General features: G+C 42.9%; 1 protein-coding gene across 5 annotated transcripts in view; it reads left to right on the plus strand.

Annotated features, from left to right (window-relative positions):
• The window catches only part of celf3a (cugbp, Elav-like family member 3a), a 39,399-nt gene extending 23,884 nt beyond the window's left edge, over positions 1-15,515 (plus strand). For 2 of the 5 annotated variants that reach the window (XM_053684316.1, XM_053684318.1), the window contains 11 exons: positions 5,319-5,367; positions 6,689-6,814; positions 8,546-8,625; positions 10,385-10,528; positions 10,767-10,911; positions 11,056-11,202; positions 11,334-11,393; positions 11,658-11,762; positions 11,910-12,053; positions 12,290-12,426; positions 14,287-15,515. In XM_053684316.1, the coding sequence (XP_053540291.1) occupies positions 5,319-5,367; positions 6,689-6,814; positions 8,546-8,625; positions 10,385-10,528; positions 10,767-10,911; positions 11,056-11,202; positions 11,334-11,393; positions 11,658-11,762; positions 11,910-12,053; positions 12,290-12,417 (1,128 nt within the window). In that variant the 3' untranslated portion in view covers positions 12,418-12,426; positions 14,287-15,515. Of the gene's footprint in view, positions 1-5,318; positions 5,368-6,688; positions 6,815-8,545; positions 8,626-10,384; positions 10,529-10,766; positions 10,912-11,055; positions 11,203-11,333; positions 11,394-11,657; positions 11,763-11,909; positions 12,054-12,289; positions 13,606-14,286 lie in introns of those variants that run through there. The other 3 variants (XR_008397314.1, XR_008397313.1, XM_053684317.1) reach the window with 3 other exon arrangements.
• The last annotated feature ends 977 nt before the right edge of the window (positions 15,516-16,492 follow it).

Below are 16,492 nucleotides of genomic sequence, written 5' to 3' on the forward strand. Positions count from 1 at the left end.
GACCCGCTCGGGTTAGGGACGGCGAGGACATCCAGCAGGGAGCGTCACGAAATCTATGGTATAGTGTTGCATGTTTTAACCCGGCCTCCATTTTGGATTCATCTGATATGGATTTCGAACGGTGTGTGTACGACATGGCTCACATCGGCATGTAATCTGTTTGGCCCGTATTGTGTAACCATAATGTGTGGGGAAGGGGAGGGGGTTGTTTACAGCATTTCGTAGCCCGATATTGTTTGGGGAATTAAAGATAAATGAATGACGGCCGCTCAGAATGCCAGGATTTTTCTTCTCCCATCTTTGTTTGTGACACGGCAGGAGCACGGAGCACACGGAAAAGAGGGAAAAAAGGGATTGGAGAAGGGGGGAGGAATAAAGAGAGAGTGTGTGTCATTGGGGGTGGGGTAGCAGGTTGATTACGGTCGCAGGGCCTGTTGCCGGGAGACGGCTGGGACGAGGGATGCTGGGTTGCTAGGGAACGAGAGTGATGCGATGACCAGAGCTGCGTGCTGATTGGATGGAGGGGGAATTAAGCTTTTGTGTAGTGGCGCACATGCACACGCACACACATGCACGCACGTGCGCACGCACACACACACACACACACACACACGCTCATACTTTAAGATTACATGCATGCACGTGAAATTTACACACGTGTGTGTGTGTGTGTGTGTGTGTGTGCGCGTGTTTTGAGTCATTGCTCTTTTGACTAGCTGAGTGCTCACTCTCACTGCACGCCCAGAATGAGAGGAACAGGATGCCAGGAAGTTTCCATTACATTATGTGTGTGTGTGTGTGTGTGTGTGTGTGTGTGTGTGTGTGTGTGTGTGTGTGTGTAGATAAAGCTTAGGGACAGGGCAGAGTAATGCGATTTGATTGAATCATCTACGGATTTAATATCCCAAATCCCAGTAAAATCTTCAGCTGTGGCACATAAGAGAGATTACGTGTGTGCGTGTGTGTTCGTGTGTTCGTGTGTTCGTGCGTGCGTGTGTGTTTAGTCCAACAGGTGTCTCTGAGTTAGTTAGCTTCTCATACTCAGTTACCAGCTCCTCCATTTTCCCTTCACCTTTTCTCAACCTGTTCTCTTTTTTCCTCATCTCATCTTTTCATTTTCCTTATCTCTTTCACTCGTTCTCTCTCTCTCTCTCTCTCTCTCTCTCTCTCTCTCTCTCTCTCTCTCTCCATCCCTCCCCCTGTTGTCCACAGCAACCCTGTTTACCTGCTGGTGAGCCCAGATCCCTGTTGTCATGGCGACAGCCTTCTGGTTGCTGGGCCGACCTGAAGTGGCAGTACGATGATGCTCATTTGCGCTCTCTCTCTCTCTCTCTCTCGCTCTCTCTCTCGCTCTCTCTCTCTCTCTCTCTCATATGCTGTCCTCACACACACACACACACACACACACACACACACACACACACACACACACTTGTGCTGTATTCTGTAATAAGGAACTGGATGTGTATTTATTGCTTGCTTTTCCTCTGAGAGGTTTCAGTGCAGACTGATATGGAACTCTACGTGTGGGATATTGATTTTTTTCCCAGATTGTGCTTTTCCTTTGTAAAAATATCGCAATAAACGATTGAATCGTCCAGAGGAAACGAGCCTTTCCCCCAGGCTAGGTGTGAGAGAGGAGGGAGGACTGAGATTCCCAGCTGTGCAAACTGCAGCAAACACATCTGGATTCTTAACTGATTCTACAGTCAATTCTTTATATTTCTAAATATATTCTGCCTTATTGTGTCTCTCTCTCTCTCTCCATCTCTCTCCATCTCTCTCTCCTTCTCCTCTCTCTCCTTCTTCTCTCTCTCTCCATCTCTCTCTCCTTCTCCTCTCTCTCCATCTCTCTCTCCATCTCTCTCCATCTCTCTCTCCATCTCTCTCTCCTTCTCTCTCTCCTTCTCTCTCTCCTTCTCTCTCTCCTTCTCTCTCTCTCCATCTCTCTCTCCTTCTCTCTCTCTCCATCTCTCTCTCCATCTCTCTCTCCATCTCTCTCTCCATCTCTCTCCATCTCTCTCTCCATCTCTCTCTCCTTCTCTCTCTCCTTCTCTCTCTCCTTCTCTCTCTCCATCTCTCTCTCTCCATCTCTCTCTCCTTCTCTCTCTCCTTCTCTTTCTCTCTCTCTCTCCATCTCTCTCCTTCTCCTCTCCCCTTCTTTCTCCCTTTTCTTTTCCCTTTCTTTCTATTCTCTTTTTTCCCTCTCCTTCTCTTCTCCTTCTCTTCTCCTCTCTCTCCTTTTCACGTCTCTTCCTTCATTTAACATTTCTAATGATTTTTCTAAAATTACAGGTCGTTTGTACATTTTATTTCACGTTTGTAAAACCTAAATGAGTTGCTTCCCGGTGTGTGGTAGTTGCGCATGTATAGTTCTGTTTGTGAATATCTATATTTATATAACCAGAGCAGTATTCATTCACTGTCAGACTGTTGTAACTGGACTGAAATTCCCTAAATACGACAAAACCACATCCAGGGCTGAAAGTAAATACACAGATGCGACGCAGTGACTGAATAATAACGTCCTGTAGAGTCCAGGAAAAGGGTGCTCCGTTGGAATACAGGAGGAGACGGTGTCTTAATAGGAAATGAAACCGAGCTATAGGTCATCGAGGGAAATGTATGTGGATTGAATAAGGGTCCATTAGAATTGCTGTAAAGATGCCAAGTGAGAGCACGATCCTCAGATCCTCAGATCCTCAGATCCTCAGATCCTCAGATCCTCAGATGAGCGTGATTTAAGATCTCAGGCCACGTCCAGTTCTGCACAGGTAACTGTTGGCACATGATAGAAAACAAATCAAACTCTTTTAGTGACCGGTGCCGTGGCTTTTATGACGCTTCACGCTTCCTGTAAGTGTGCGTCTGTTTCCGCGTGAAATAAAACCCGGCGTGCTGGATCGAGTGCTATTTCCTAACACGCTGCTGCTGCGCGAGTGTGGAAGCCATTTTGTGAAATGGAGTCACATGGGCAGGAATATGACGGCGGAGCGCTGCGCTTCTGTTCAATTCCCTTTAGTCGTTCTGTTTCTTTCTTTCTTTTGGTTTCGCTCTCTGACCCGTTTGCTAGGAGTTATGGGGTTAAAGCCCTTAAGCACTGAACTGAGATGCCCAAGTGGACCGGAATCAAGAGTTAACAGCAGTAAGGACTGAATAAGCTGCTGATCCACAGCCACTACACAAGCACATCAATACGATCAGAGTCACGGCCGTCAGCTCCCCATCCCCAATGAACACACACATCTCCCCATCCCCAATGAACACACACATCTCCCCATCCCCAATGAACACACACATCTCCCCATCCCCAATGAACACACACATCTCCCCATCCCCAATGAACACACACATCTCCCCATCCCCAATGAACACACACACTGTGACTCCCGACACATCCAGCTCACCTGCTACCCAACCAACACCTCTTCCCTCCCTCCGTCTCTCCTCCTCCTCTCTCCTTCTCTTCTCTCCTCCTCTCTCCTCCTCCTCTCTCCTCCTCTCTCCTCCTCTCTCCTCCTCTCTCCTTCTCTTCTCTCCTCCTCTCTCCTCCTCCTCTCTCCTCCTCTCTCCTCCTCTCTCCTCCTCTCTCCTCCTCTTCCCTCCTCCTCTTCCCTCCTCCTCCTCTCTCCTCCTCTTCTCTCCTCCTCTCTCCTCCTCTCTCCTCCTCCTCTCTCCTCCTCCTCTCTCCTCCTCTCTCCTCCTCTTCCCTCCTCCTCCTCTCTCCTCCTCTTCTCTCCTCCTCTCTCCTCCTCTCTCCTCCTCCTCTCTCCTCCTCCTCTCTCCTCCTCTCTCCTCCTCTTCCCTCCTCCTCCTCTCTCCTCCTCTTCTCTCCTCCTCTCTCCTCCTCTCTCCTCCTCCTCTCTCCTCCTCCTCTCTCCTCCTCCTCTCTCCTCCTCTTCTCTCCTCCTCTCTCCTCCTCCTCTCTCCTCCTCTTCTCTCCTCCTCTCTCCTCCTCCTCTCTCCTCCTCCTCTCTCCTCCTCTTCCCTCCTCCTCTCTCCTCCTCTATACTCTCCTCCTCCGTCTCTCCTCATCTTTTCTCCTCCGCTATACTCTCCTCCTCTCCTCTCCTCTCCTCCTCCTCTCTACTTTCCTCCTCTCCTCTCCTCTCCTCCTCCTCTCTACTTTCCTTCTCTCTACTCTCCTCTTCTCCTCTCTGCTTCTCTCTTCCTTTCCACTCTCCTCCTCTCCTCTGTACTCTCCTCTCTACTTTCTTCCTCTCCTCCTCTCTTCTCTCCTCCTCTCCTCTCTACTCACCTCTCCTCTCCTCTCTACTTTCCTCCTCTCCTCCTCTCTACTGTCCTCCTCTCCTCTTCTCTCTACTCTCACCCCCCCCCTCTTCTCTCCTCTCCTCCTTTTTCCTGTCCGCCTCTCTCCTCTCCTCCTCCCTCTCCTCCTCTTCTCCTCTTTACTCTCTTCTTTCCTCCTCTCCTCTCCTCCTTTCTCCTCTCCTTTCCTCTCCTCTCCTCAGTGTGGGAATAAACACACTCTACACAAGGAAAAATAAATCACTTCATTCTAAGATATGAAGGATGGATTTGGAATTGAACGGGATGATCTGGAAGCCGATCTTGGCTCTCCTGGACAGCATAACTGACGTCTTAGTTACTCGTTATTCCTATTGCTAGTTTATGTCTTCTTTCTATCTCTTTGCTTTCTTCCTCCCACACTCCTCCCTTCTGACTCTTTTCCTTCTCTCTCTAAATCTCTCAGCACTTTAATCTGGTGAAGGGCTCTAAGCCAGATTAGTCGGCGAGTGTGCTTAATCCCATAGCTTCCGTAAATCTCACAGGGACTTGCGTTTTTTCCCCCTGGTGTTAACTGAACAACACACAGAGAGAGAGAGAGAGAGAGAGAGAGAGAGAGAGAGAGAGGGAGAGAGAGAGAGAGAGAGAGAGAGAGGGAGAGAGAGAGAGGGAGAGAGAGAGAGGGAGAGGGAGAGATAGAGATAGAGAGGGAGAGAGAGAGAGGGAGAGATAGAGATAGAGAGAGGGAGAGAGAGAGAGGGAGAGGGAGAGATAGAGATAGAGAGTGAGAGAGAGAGAGGGAGAGATAGAGATAGAGAGAGGGAGAGAGGTGAAGCGTGATGATGTGTGAGAGAGAAAGAGATATGCAGATAGTTACATGATGAGTAGCGCATAGTGTGGAAGACATGAAAAGACGTAACGTGTGTAAAAATGTGCCAGAAACACACACACACACACACACACACACACACACACACACACACACACACACACACACACACACACACACTTATGGTATGAGATTTGGAATGAGGATTATGATGTGACTTTTGTGTGTGTGTTTGTTGCAGATGAACCGACCCATTCAGGTGAAGCCAGCAGACAGCGAGGGCCGTGGAGGTGACACACACACACACACACACACACACACACACACACACACACACACCTATGTTTGTCTTACTATTCTTGTAAGGACACTCTTATACACTCTTCTTTTCTCTCTCCTTCTCTTCTCTTCTCGTCTCATTTATTGTTCTCTTCTCCTTTCAGCTCTCTTCTACTTCTCTTCTCTTCTGTACTCTTCTCTTTTTCCTTCTCTTCTCCTTTTTTCTCTACTCTTCTCTCACATCCATTTTTCTCTTCTCTCTTCTTCCTCCTCTATCTCCTTCTCCTCGTCTCATCGTCTCTCCTCGTCTTTTCTACATTATTCTCTTCTCTCATTTACCCTCCACCTCTCTTCTTTATTCTTTTTCTTTGTCTCATTTATTCACCTTTTCATCTCGTTTATTCTTTTTGTCTCTCTTCTCTTCTCTTCTTTCGTCTGTCCTCTCCCTGTGCTCGTTTTAAATCGTTTAGTGCTCAGAAAGAAATAAACTATGGGCAGGCAGTATGATACAGAGACGTGTTTAAGTGAATTTTATTAAGTGAATTATTGCTGGGTTGGAAAAAAAAAAAAAAAAAAAAAAAAAAAAGCTGGAGTTTTCCTCATGGGGTCCAACCAAATATCCCCACAAGGTCAAAACGCTCAGATATTCCTATCGTTTTGGTAATAGTCGCATCCCAACAAGCTATCAAAACATGACCACACACACACACACACACACACACACACACACACACACACACACAAGCATGTAAATCAAAGCAGTGCATTTACCTGAATGTTCACTTAATATTTAATGTGTTAGTTTGTTAGGATGCTGTATATATGCTGTCTGTAAAAGATAAGATTATGTTTACGTCAGATAACAAGAAACAACAGCGCTGTGTCAAGTCCCTGAACAATCTCTAATTATTGTTGATAAACTGACTGTAAGTGACATCATGGAAAACCTGATTGTTTCCTCTGGCCCAACAGAATGATGGAATATGTTTCCATGTGCACGTGAACACACCTTATAATAGATAAAGATGCATGCTGCTCCCTAGTGGATAAAACTAGCACAGCAGCTCAAAAGATGTATTTCAGTGATTGAATTCCGTTTAATCTGTCTGAGTACTTGACAAATTTAAAATGATTTTGGAATAATGGGAAAAAAATGCAAAAGAGTACAGTATACGCTCGACGCATTCTCATAGTCACGATATCTAAATTCACAGAAAAAAACAAGTTCATGGAAAGCTGTGTCATTCGGTCTTAATAATGACAACGTAGTAATAATAATGATACTTAATGATACTTAATAATAACAGTAATGCCGTACCTCTGTGCCTCCAGACAGGAAGCTGTTTGTGGGAATGCTGGGGAAGCAGCAGTCGGACACCGACGTGAGAAAGATGTTCGAGCCTTTCGGCAGTATAGAGGAGTGTACTGTGCTCAGAGGACCAGACGGAGCCAGCAAAGGTGAGCCGTCAAGAAACTCATCACTGTGTGCATATATACCTTCGCTTTTATTTGTATAACCATATTCCAAATAAATAGAAGTGGAAATAATTAGGTATGTTTAAAGAGAGAAAATGATACATAGTGTCAAATATAAACTTGCACTAAACAGACAGCAAAAATAAATAAAGTAATCAAATGATTCAAATACAGACCAGAATTGACAAGTATGGGGCGTGGCCTAATATTCTAATGAGCTGCTTGGACATTCATTCCTCTGTCCAAAAAATCCCAGGCTGCTATCACTCAAGTACGCCGCCGTTCGACTTGCCTCGGAAAGCAGGAAGCCGGAGGGCATGGGCGCCTGGGGGACATGGACGTGTTTTTGTTAGCAACAAGCTTCCGAGTGATGAGTGATGTATATTTACCTGCTTAAAACAGCGAACTGTATAGTCAGCGTTAAAGATTTAACGAGCGAATAAATCTAAAGTAAAGTACGTAAGTACTTGTACATACAGCGTAACTCATTTCAAAGGTAAGAAGTGCTACGGCGTTTTCTGATCACGTCGATTAAATGTCACTTGCTGAACTCGGGCTTGAGGAGACCGTCCCGAGTTTGTGAGTAGCTGTAGAGGTCTTTTCTTTCTTTTTTGTTCCCTAGTCAGAGGATTTTAAATGACGGGGTACGACTTATAGTCGAATGCAGCATTAGAGCAATGTCTTTCGAGACACGCGAGTGATTCAGGTGTGTAAGATGCTAAACTAGAGATTATAGGCCACCAGAGGCTGTTGTGAGTTACATTAAACATGTAACTCCAACACAACGCTCCAAAAAAGAAGCAGACTTCAGGCACCATGTCTTGGCTGATCAACTACTTTTACACTTCATTCAACACTACACAAGCGGAAATTTTTTTTTTTAAAAACAAACAAACAAACAAACAAACATTAAAAGCTTCACATTTAATACTTTCATTTTAATTTGCCTGACCAATCACAGCGCTCTCTGACCAGGTCACGCACTTTGCGCTTTCTTAAGGCATTGAGAAGGCACTAGACGGATTGTTTATTTGTTCACATGTGACGTGTTATATATTTATATATATATTTAAAGAAATGTAGACTAATCTATAAATGTTTAAAATAATAGAATGATAAGGCGCCATTAGACTATTCTGTTCCTCGTGTGAGGGATAACCATCACTTCATATACACTTTATATATATATATATATATATATATATATATATATATATATATATATATATATAATGTATATAATATACATACATACATAATTTATTGCTCCCAGAAGGAGCAGTTATTATATATCATCATCAGTCATCATTATAGTAGACATCAGTGGCACAATGAATGCATGTGAGCAAACAGGTTATATAAGCAGGTAAAATAAGCACAACTAAATAAACTACATGGGTCATGGAGGACGCAGCGAGGTGTAATTGTTGTCTAAAACTGATGTGTTAAAAACGACCACTCTATTATCTAATAACACGTTTTGTCGACTGGATGATGACAACATGCAAGACGACGGCTCTGTATTTTTAAGGCCAAAGTCTGAATAATGCCGTTTCTAACATAGGACTGCATTTATTTTTTGCAGTCTTGATGAAACAGAGAGAGAGAAAAGTCCGGGTTATGTTGTCAGTAGCATGTAGCCCAGGTTATGGTTATGTTTGTGAGATGTTGTATCGTGTGACATTAGAGATGATTTTGTTTGTCTGTTTGCAGGTTGTGCGTTTGTGAAATACCAGAGCAACGCAGAGGCCCAAGCGGCCATTAACGCTCTTCATGGCAGCCGCACTCTGCCGGTCAGTGTCACCATCTCCCACGCTCTCTCTCTCTCTCTCTCTCTCTCTCTCTCTCACCCTCTCTCTCTCTCTCTCTCACACACACACACACACACACACATTCTCTCTCACACTCTCTCACACACTCTCTCCCTCTCACATTCTCTGTCACACATTCTCTCTAACTCTCACTCCCTCTCACACTCTCTCTCTCTCTCTCTCTCCCTCTCTCCCTCTCTCTCACACACTTTCTCTCACCCTCTCTCTCTCTCTCTCTCTCTCTCTCTCTCTCCCTCTCACCCTCTCTCTCTCCCTCTCTCTCCCTCTCACCCTCTCTCTCTCTCTCTCTCTCTCCCTCTCACACTCTCTCTCTCTCCCTCTCACACTCTCTCTCTCTCTCTCTCTCTCTCCCTCTCACTCTCTCTCTCCCTCTCTCTCACACACTTTCCCTCACCCTCTCTCCCTCTCTCTCTCTCTCTCTCTCTCTCTCTCTCTCTCTCTCTCCCTCTCACCCCCTCTCTCACTCTCACACACACACACACACAAACATAGAAGGTCATTAAAGCTACTTTATTTAGCACTATAAATAGAGCACTAGGAAACTGTTATCTGCAACAATAAAACAGAATAGCCAAAAAAAAAAAACAGTCTGGGAGGAAATGAAACAATAAAACAGGATGTTATATACATACGTGCATGCATATCGCACAGAAAAGAAATCATAAACAGAAAAGATCAGAAATCACCGGGAAAAAAGAAGCAGTGTTTCTTGTTTAATGTTTGTTGAATTAATGTCAAACACACAGATGCTCAGTACATTCAGGACTCCACCCACAGTCAGATCTACCTCAGCAAACTACAGAAGCCTGTCGTGAGAATAGGCCTTTAGACACCACAGAATGAAATCATTGTTTTGGCCTCACCCACATCATATTTCCTCCTCAGCGCCGCTGTCTCAGCCATTACACTCAAGTGCACACCAAATTTTTCTCTTTCTCTTTGTTCAGTTCTATTGTTTATTATACCTACTGTATAATAAAACAAAAATAATATTGAGTAAATTATATCATACAGAAGCAGTGCAGCTATAAGTATAAGTAGTGTACTTATATATACTTATATATACTTATAGTATATTACAGACAGGTAGAATAGTAATATTTACAGGAGTAGATTGTTGTATTTCCAATTTGTTTATCCTACATATAGACATACTGTGCTGCTGCTCTTACTGATATAACTTCCTCTCTGAATAGAACATGTAGTTTATTTCTCTTCCTCTCTTTCTCTCTCCCACTCTCCCTCCTTCACTCTCTCTCCCTCTCTCCCTCCTTCCCTCTCTCCTTCACTCTCCCTCCCTCCCTCTCTCTCCCTCACTCTCTCCCACGTTCCCTCCCTCCCTCTCTCTCCTTCACTCTCTCCCACGTTCCCTCCCTCCCTCTCTCTCCTTCACTCTCTCCCACGTTCCCTCCCTCCCTCTCTCTCCCTCCTTCACTCTCTCTCCCTCCTTCACTCTCTCTCCCTCCTTCACTCTCTCTCCCTCTCTCCCACTCTCCCTCCCTCACTCTCTCTCCTTCACTCTCCCTCTCCCTCCCTCCCTCACTCTCTCTCCCTCCCTCTCTCTCTCCCTCTCTCCCTCTCCCTCTCTCACCCTCTCTCCCACTCACCCTCCCTCCCTCTCCCTCTCTCCCTCTCTCTCCCTCCCTCTCTCCCCCTCCCTCTCCCCCTCCCTCCCTCTCTCTCTCTCTCTCTCTCTCTCTCTCTTTCTCTCTCACCCCAGGGAGCCTCTTCCAGTCTTGTGGTGAAGTTTGCAGACACAGAGAAGGAGCGGGGCATCAGGCGCATGCAGCAGGTTGCCTCTCAGCTGGGCGTCATCAGCCCCATGAGCCTCCACCTGGGGGCCTACAACGCTTACACACAGGCTGTGAGTACTAACCTACCACTGTACTAATCCCTTAAAAAAGAGACTGCTATCTTGGTAGTTTACTACTATACCAATAATGTAACACGGAGAGGGATTATAATCATTAAAGACAGTAACTATTCACGCTTCAAACTCTGTGTTAACACCTAAATCCTGACATTAGCTTACAGTACTAAAAATCTTTTAGCTACTCGTATCACTGGAATAATGCACCCTTGTGTGTTTTTTCCCCCTTTAGCTGGTCCAGCAACAGGCTTTGGTGGCTCAGTCGGCCTATCTGTCTCCCGTGGCAACGGTTGCTGCGGTGCAGATGCAGCAGTTGGCTGCTCTTAACCCAAGCAGCATCATAGCGACACCCATCGCGTCAATCACCCCATCCTCAGGTGACCACACCCCCTAGACACCTCCTTAAAATAATGACCGAATTTTTCTCTTCAGACGTTTACATAAATACCGTATGTGCTGCCACTACCACAGCGTTGACGAGGATAACGTCAGTGTGATCTGTGTGTGATTTTGTGATAAAGGTGCGAGCACACCTCCTGCTATTGCTGCCACACCAGTGCCTACTCTTCCACCAATTGCAGTCAACAGTTACTCGGCCGTTCCTGCCCCACCCAGCGGGCAATCAGCCTCTGAAACACTGTACACCAACGGCGTCCACCAATATCAAGGTGAAGCTCCGCCCACTGTCTCAAGCGTTATGATTAAACGTTCAGTTTTTTATTTCTGTAACATGTTTCGTTGTTTGTGTCGGCATTCCCTACATCTCTCTTCATCCGTTCCTTTCTTATACATCTTGCAGCTCAGAGCCCTGCCTTGGATCCTCTTCAGCAGGCGTACACTGGAATGCAGCATTACACTGGTGAGGCATCCAGGCTTTATACACTTTCCTACATTCTGTATATTCTCAGCATGTTTTATGCAAATGATCATTATAGTCTTTATCTTTAAAAAAAATCTTTTTTTTTTTTAGACACGATCACTTGTTTAATGTTTCCAGAATTGCCTGCAATTACTTTACTAAAAGAGTTGAACGTATTCTTGGAATATTTATACACTGCATTCAAAGGCAATGCTTTTGGCTGTACAATTATGCAGTGTTCATGAACCATGAACCTGTCCACAGCCACATATCCTGCTGCGTATGGTTTGGTTGGTCAGCCGTTCCCACATCAGCCCACGCTAGTTGCTCAGCAAACCCAACAGCCTCAGCAGCTGCAGCAGCGAGAAGGTAACGATCACTTCCTGTTCCATTATCCACCGAGACCACAAACATCCCTTTTTTAAATACTGGCTGTCTTTTCTGGCAGAAACTAGCATTTTCTCATCCATATAACATGCTTTTTTTTGTTTTCCTCTTACTCATTTTTCTCTTCAGGTCCAGAGGGATGTAATATCTTCATCTATCACCTGCCACAGGAGTTCACCGACTCTGAGATGCTGCAGATGTTTCTGCCCTTCGGCAACGTCATCTCAGCCAAGGTTTTCGTCGACCGCGCAACCAATCAGAGCAAATGCTTCGGTGGGTTGAGACAGAGAAAATGAGAATGAGAGAGAATGAGGGAGAGAGAGAGAGTATCTTTAGAAGGAATAACAAACAATTCAAAACAGTGGGTGGTGCAGACATAATGGATCTGATTGTTTGAGAGGATTGTGTAGGATTTGTTTTCTGTGCCTCATGCTTTTGTGCTGCTCTTGTTTTTTTTATTATTTTTTTTTCTTTTCGTTTTTTTTTTTTGTTTGTTTTTTTTTTTTCAGGTTTTGTAAGCTTCGACAACCCCGCCAGCGCTCAGACTGCCATCCAGGCCATGAATGGATTTCAGATTGGCATGAAAAGACTGAAAGTGCAGCTGAAAAGGCCCAAAGATGCCAACCGCCCATACTAACATGGCCAGGTGAGAGAGAGTGAGAGAGACAGAAAAAGAGATGGGGGGTTGAAAGAGCATCAGTGCAGGCAGTTCTGACTTATTAGACCAGAAGTACTGTATCTTAACGATAGAGTAAAACATGATTACAGAATAAAACGGGCTCTCGGCCTCCATGATGATTTGAACTAAACGTATCACGACGAGGAACAGGTTCTCAAAGCAGTTCTAGACTGATGATTAGACTACGCAGTATATTTGAAGGGAATGTATTATGAACTGAGTGTAATGTGTTTAGAAATGCTTTAAAGTGAACAAGACAATAATCAGTTGATTAATTTTTACTTTTCATTTATTTTTTTTGTTTTTGTGCTGTGTCATCGCTCATTCTCCTGAAATCAAACAAACAAACAAACAAACAAACAAACCTCATCCCCACCCAAGGCTGCCCTGGCCAATCATAACTCGTGCGGAGACTACGTCGCTATGGCTGCGGTGGCCATAGCAACCAATAAAGCTTCCCCCTTCCTGTCACAGCGGTTGTTGTAAGTTGATTGGCCTGTGTTGGTTGCTGTGGCGATATTCCTGCCTGTGATGGTTGCCGTTAGCAGTTTTGTTATTGTTTATCTTTTTTTCCTCCTTTTCTTATCTTTTTTTTTTTTTTTTTTGGCCCTCTTGTCTTCTATCCTCCATGCTGAGAGTGCATGGCGGGTTACTGTGGTGAAAATGGAGTGTGTTTGGTGCGTTGTGCCTTTCTCTTTTTTTTTGTTTTTGTTTTGTTTTGTTTTGTTTTGTAAATACTGATCAATGACACTAAACTTTGAGTTAACGTCCTGTAACTGTAATCAGCCATTGCAGCAAATCAAAGTCATTCAAAGCTATTAAGTACTCAATCAGCCATTTTTTGAATGCCCTAGTGTTTTGGGTGGATTTTGTTTTTGATCAGTCTCCTCTGTGTTTTTGTTTGGTCATGATTATTATCTCTTTACAGCTCCTCCCATAATGTAGTCTGGTGGTGTTTTAGTTTTTGTGAACGTGGGGGATTCAGTGTGTATTCGATGACACAGGAAAGTTTGTGCTAGTGGGTATGGTGTTTTGTCTAATGAGTGAAAGAATGAATTAATTGTGTGTGTGTGTGTGTGTGTGTGTGTGTGTGTGTGTGTGTGTGTGTGTGTGTGTGTGTTTGTTCAGAAAGAGAAAACGAGAGAATGCTGGAACAATTCATTCACTATCTCTCAAACCTCTTGCGTGAGGCTTGAGGTGACAGCATTGTGCTGATCGATGAGCAGCATTTCCCTGTAGGAATTCTGGGTTTTGTAGAAGTGTACAATAAAATACATAATGAATTTAAAAAATATACAACTGTGTATATATGTGTGTGTGTGTGTGTGTGTATATATATATATATATATATATATATATATATATATATATATATATATATATATATATATATAATATATTACACATACATACATACATACATACATACATACACACACGTACATACATATACATTATATATATATATATATATATATATATATATATATATATATATATATAAAGTTCTGTTAACACATTAGTGAGTCCTAATATATAGTTAAGAAGTAAAGTGCAGCCCAGAATTCCTATGGTGCATGTTGGAAATTTGTATGCCTGCCAGAAGCCTTTTCCCACTGAGACACTAACACTGAACACACATTTTGACCATACACCCACTTTTTACTGGCTTACTACCTTAATTGCATGGAAGTAATGGTAAGCATAAGATCACTGCTAAATGCTCCAGCACACGTGCCATGTGTTACCCGTGTCCTCAGAGCACAAGTCATTTCCAATGATCTAACTCTTTCTTTTCTCTCTCCTTTTGCCCTCTTTCTATCATAGGTCAAAAAAATTAACAAAAAGAAGACGACTGAAGAAGTTGGTTTGGAGAAAAAAAAACAAAAAACAAAATTTCCTCAGCTGTAAATTAATTATGGGACCAACTGCTCATTTTAAAAACCTGCTACAAAAGAACACTGAATCAAATATATACATTTAACAGATTTAACACTAACCCGCTGCACAAGACTTGGGTTAATAATATACATTTACAGCCTCGTCAGTATACAGCATAATGACCAATAACTGTTTATAGGCACATTGTTGTACAGCTAATAACCGGCTCCACACTATTCCTGCAATGTCACACTCCTTTCATGCACACTATTTAAAAGTGTGTGTGTGTATGTATGTATGTGTGTATGTGTGTGTGCGTGTGTGTCTGAGTGTTTAGGAGTTTGGAGGGAAGGCTCCATCTGGCCTTGAACTGAAACTGCACATAAAATGGGACCAACATCATTGTGTAATAGCTGCACAGCAAGGCCTTTTGTGTGTGTGTGTGTGTGTGTGTGTGTGTGTGTGTGTGTGTGTGTGTTTTCTTCTGCTGGTTTGTGCTTACTGCACACTATGGGGATCTACTCAGCACCAGTTATGTGTATATAGAAATTTATTTGGGCTATGTGAAGGCATATCAGTGGAGAGGGAGGTGGGAGGGGAGGTGTGGGGTAATTCGGGTGGGTTTTTCAAGTAATTTAAGCTCAAAAGTGCAGAGCATCATGGGTATGTTAGCTAGGGAAGAAGGACCGAAAATGACTGAATATTGTCCCTCATGGTCAGGCTGTAGTTAGATTTTACATTTCCAGATAGGATGATTTGATGGGAAAATGTAATGAGCAAATAGAGTGGAAATCATTTTAAAAATTTATTTGTATTTCATTGTATATATCATGGTTTGAAAATTGAGGTTAAGATTATTATTATTATTATTATTATTATTATTATTATTATTATTATTATTATCTCCTTATCTAATTTTTCTAATCTTTTTTTTTTTCAATAATTAATTAACTTATTGATTTCCAGATTTTTTTTTAAATTATTATTATTTATGAAGCTTTTATGAAGGTTCACTGGCACATGTGTGCAGGAGTTAAATTATTTTTTAGATCTTTTATTTACAGAATAACAATTGAGGAACAATCATTAATATTTAATATTTATTTATTTTCTTCAGCCATTGTTTCCTAACCTGTCAATTACAAGAAAAAAAATAAAAGTTTTAAATAACTGGTTGTGTGTCTCATTTTGACATATCCTGGTCGTGCGTGTGTGTGTGTGTGTGTGTGTGTGTGTGTGTGTGTTTAAAGGAATGAGACTTCCACTCAGGGGATTCTTACATGAGCATATTTAATCCTTTATTGCATTTTTGTTATGCTTTTAACACACATTGTTTCCACTATAGTGTGTAGTGTGTTGTGAAAGGCAGGTTTTGAAAAGATTAAATATGTTGAATGTTTGCAAATGGGGCACGGTGTTGTCTTCATATTCCAGTTTTTAGGTGTGCAGGCTGAAGCATTGTGCTTGAAGTTTAACTACAAACATACAGTGGCTTGGAAAGTATTCACACCCCTTTGCTTTTCTGCACACTTTGTGGTGTTGTACGTTTCAATTAAAATGGATTTAATTGACATTTCTTTTACATTAATATACACACAAAAACCTATCATCAGAAAGCAAAAAAAAAAAATCCAGAAAAATCAGAACCTTAAACTGTAAATCTCTCATTTAGACACACATTCAGACCCTTTATTCAACAGCGATTACATCTTCACGCCTTCTTTTGTAAGTCTCCACGAGCTTTACACACCTGGTGGATTTAGGCAGTTTCTCTCATTCCTGTCACACCAGAGAGCCACTCTTTTTGATGGAGTATTTCTGGAGACGGTTCTCCTTCCAGCAGGTTCTCCCATCTCTGTAGAGGACTTCTGAAGCTCTGGCCATTGGGTTCTTGGTCACCCACTTGATTAAGGCCCGGTTACTGAGTTTAGCTGGACATTTCCATCATTTGGGAGCTACAGCACTGAACAATCCTCCCCCATTATGTTCATTTGGTCTTGGGAGCTACTAGCAAACTGGTATTAAATTATTATAATTTTATATTATATTTTATATATAAAACTATTCTTCTAATTGGAATTCATTCTGAAGGATTTACAAGAAAATTTCAACCCAAAGTGGAGATAAGATCATTTTCAAAGATTCTATTCAG

This window comes from Ictalurus punctatus, chromosome 12, assembly GCF_001660625.3.
Source record: "Ictalurus punctatus breed USDA103 chromosome 12, Coco_2.0, whole genome shotgun sequence".
Lineage (NCBI taxonomy): Eukaryota > Metazoa > Chordata > Actinopteri > Siluriformes > Ictaluridae > Ictalurus > Ictalurus punctatus.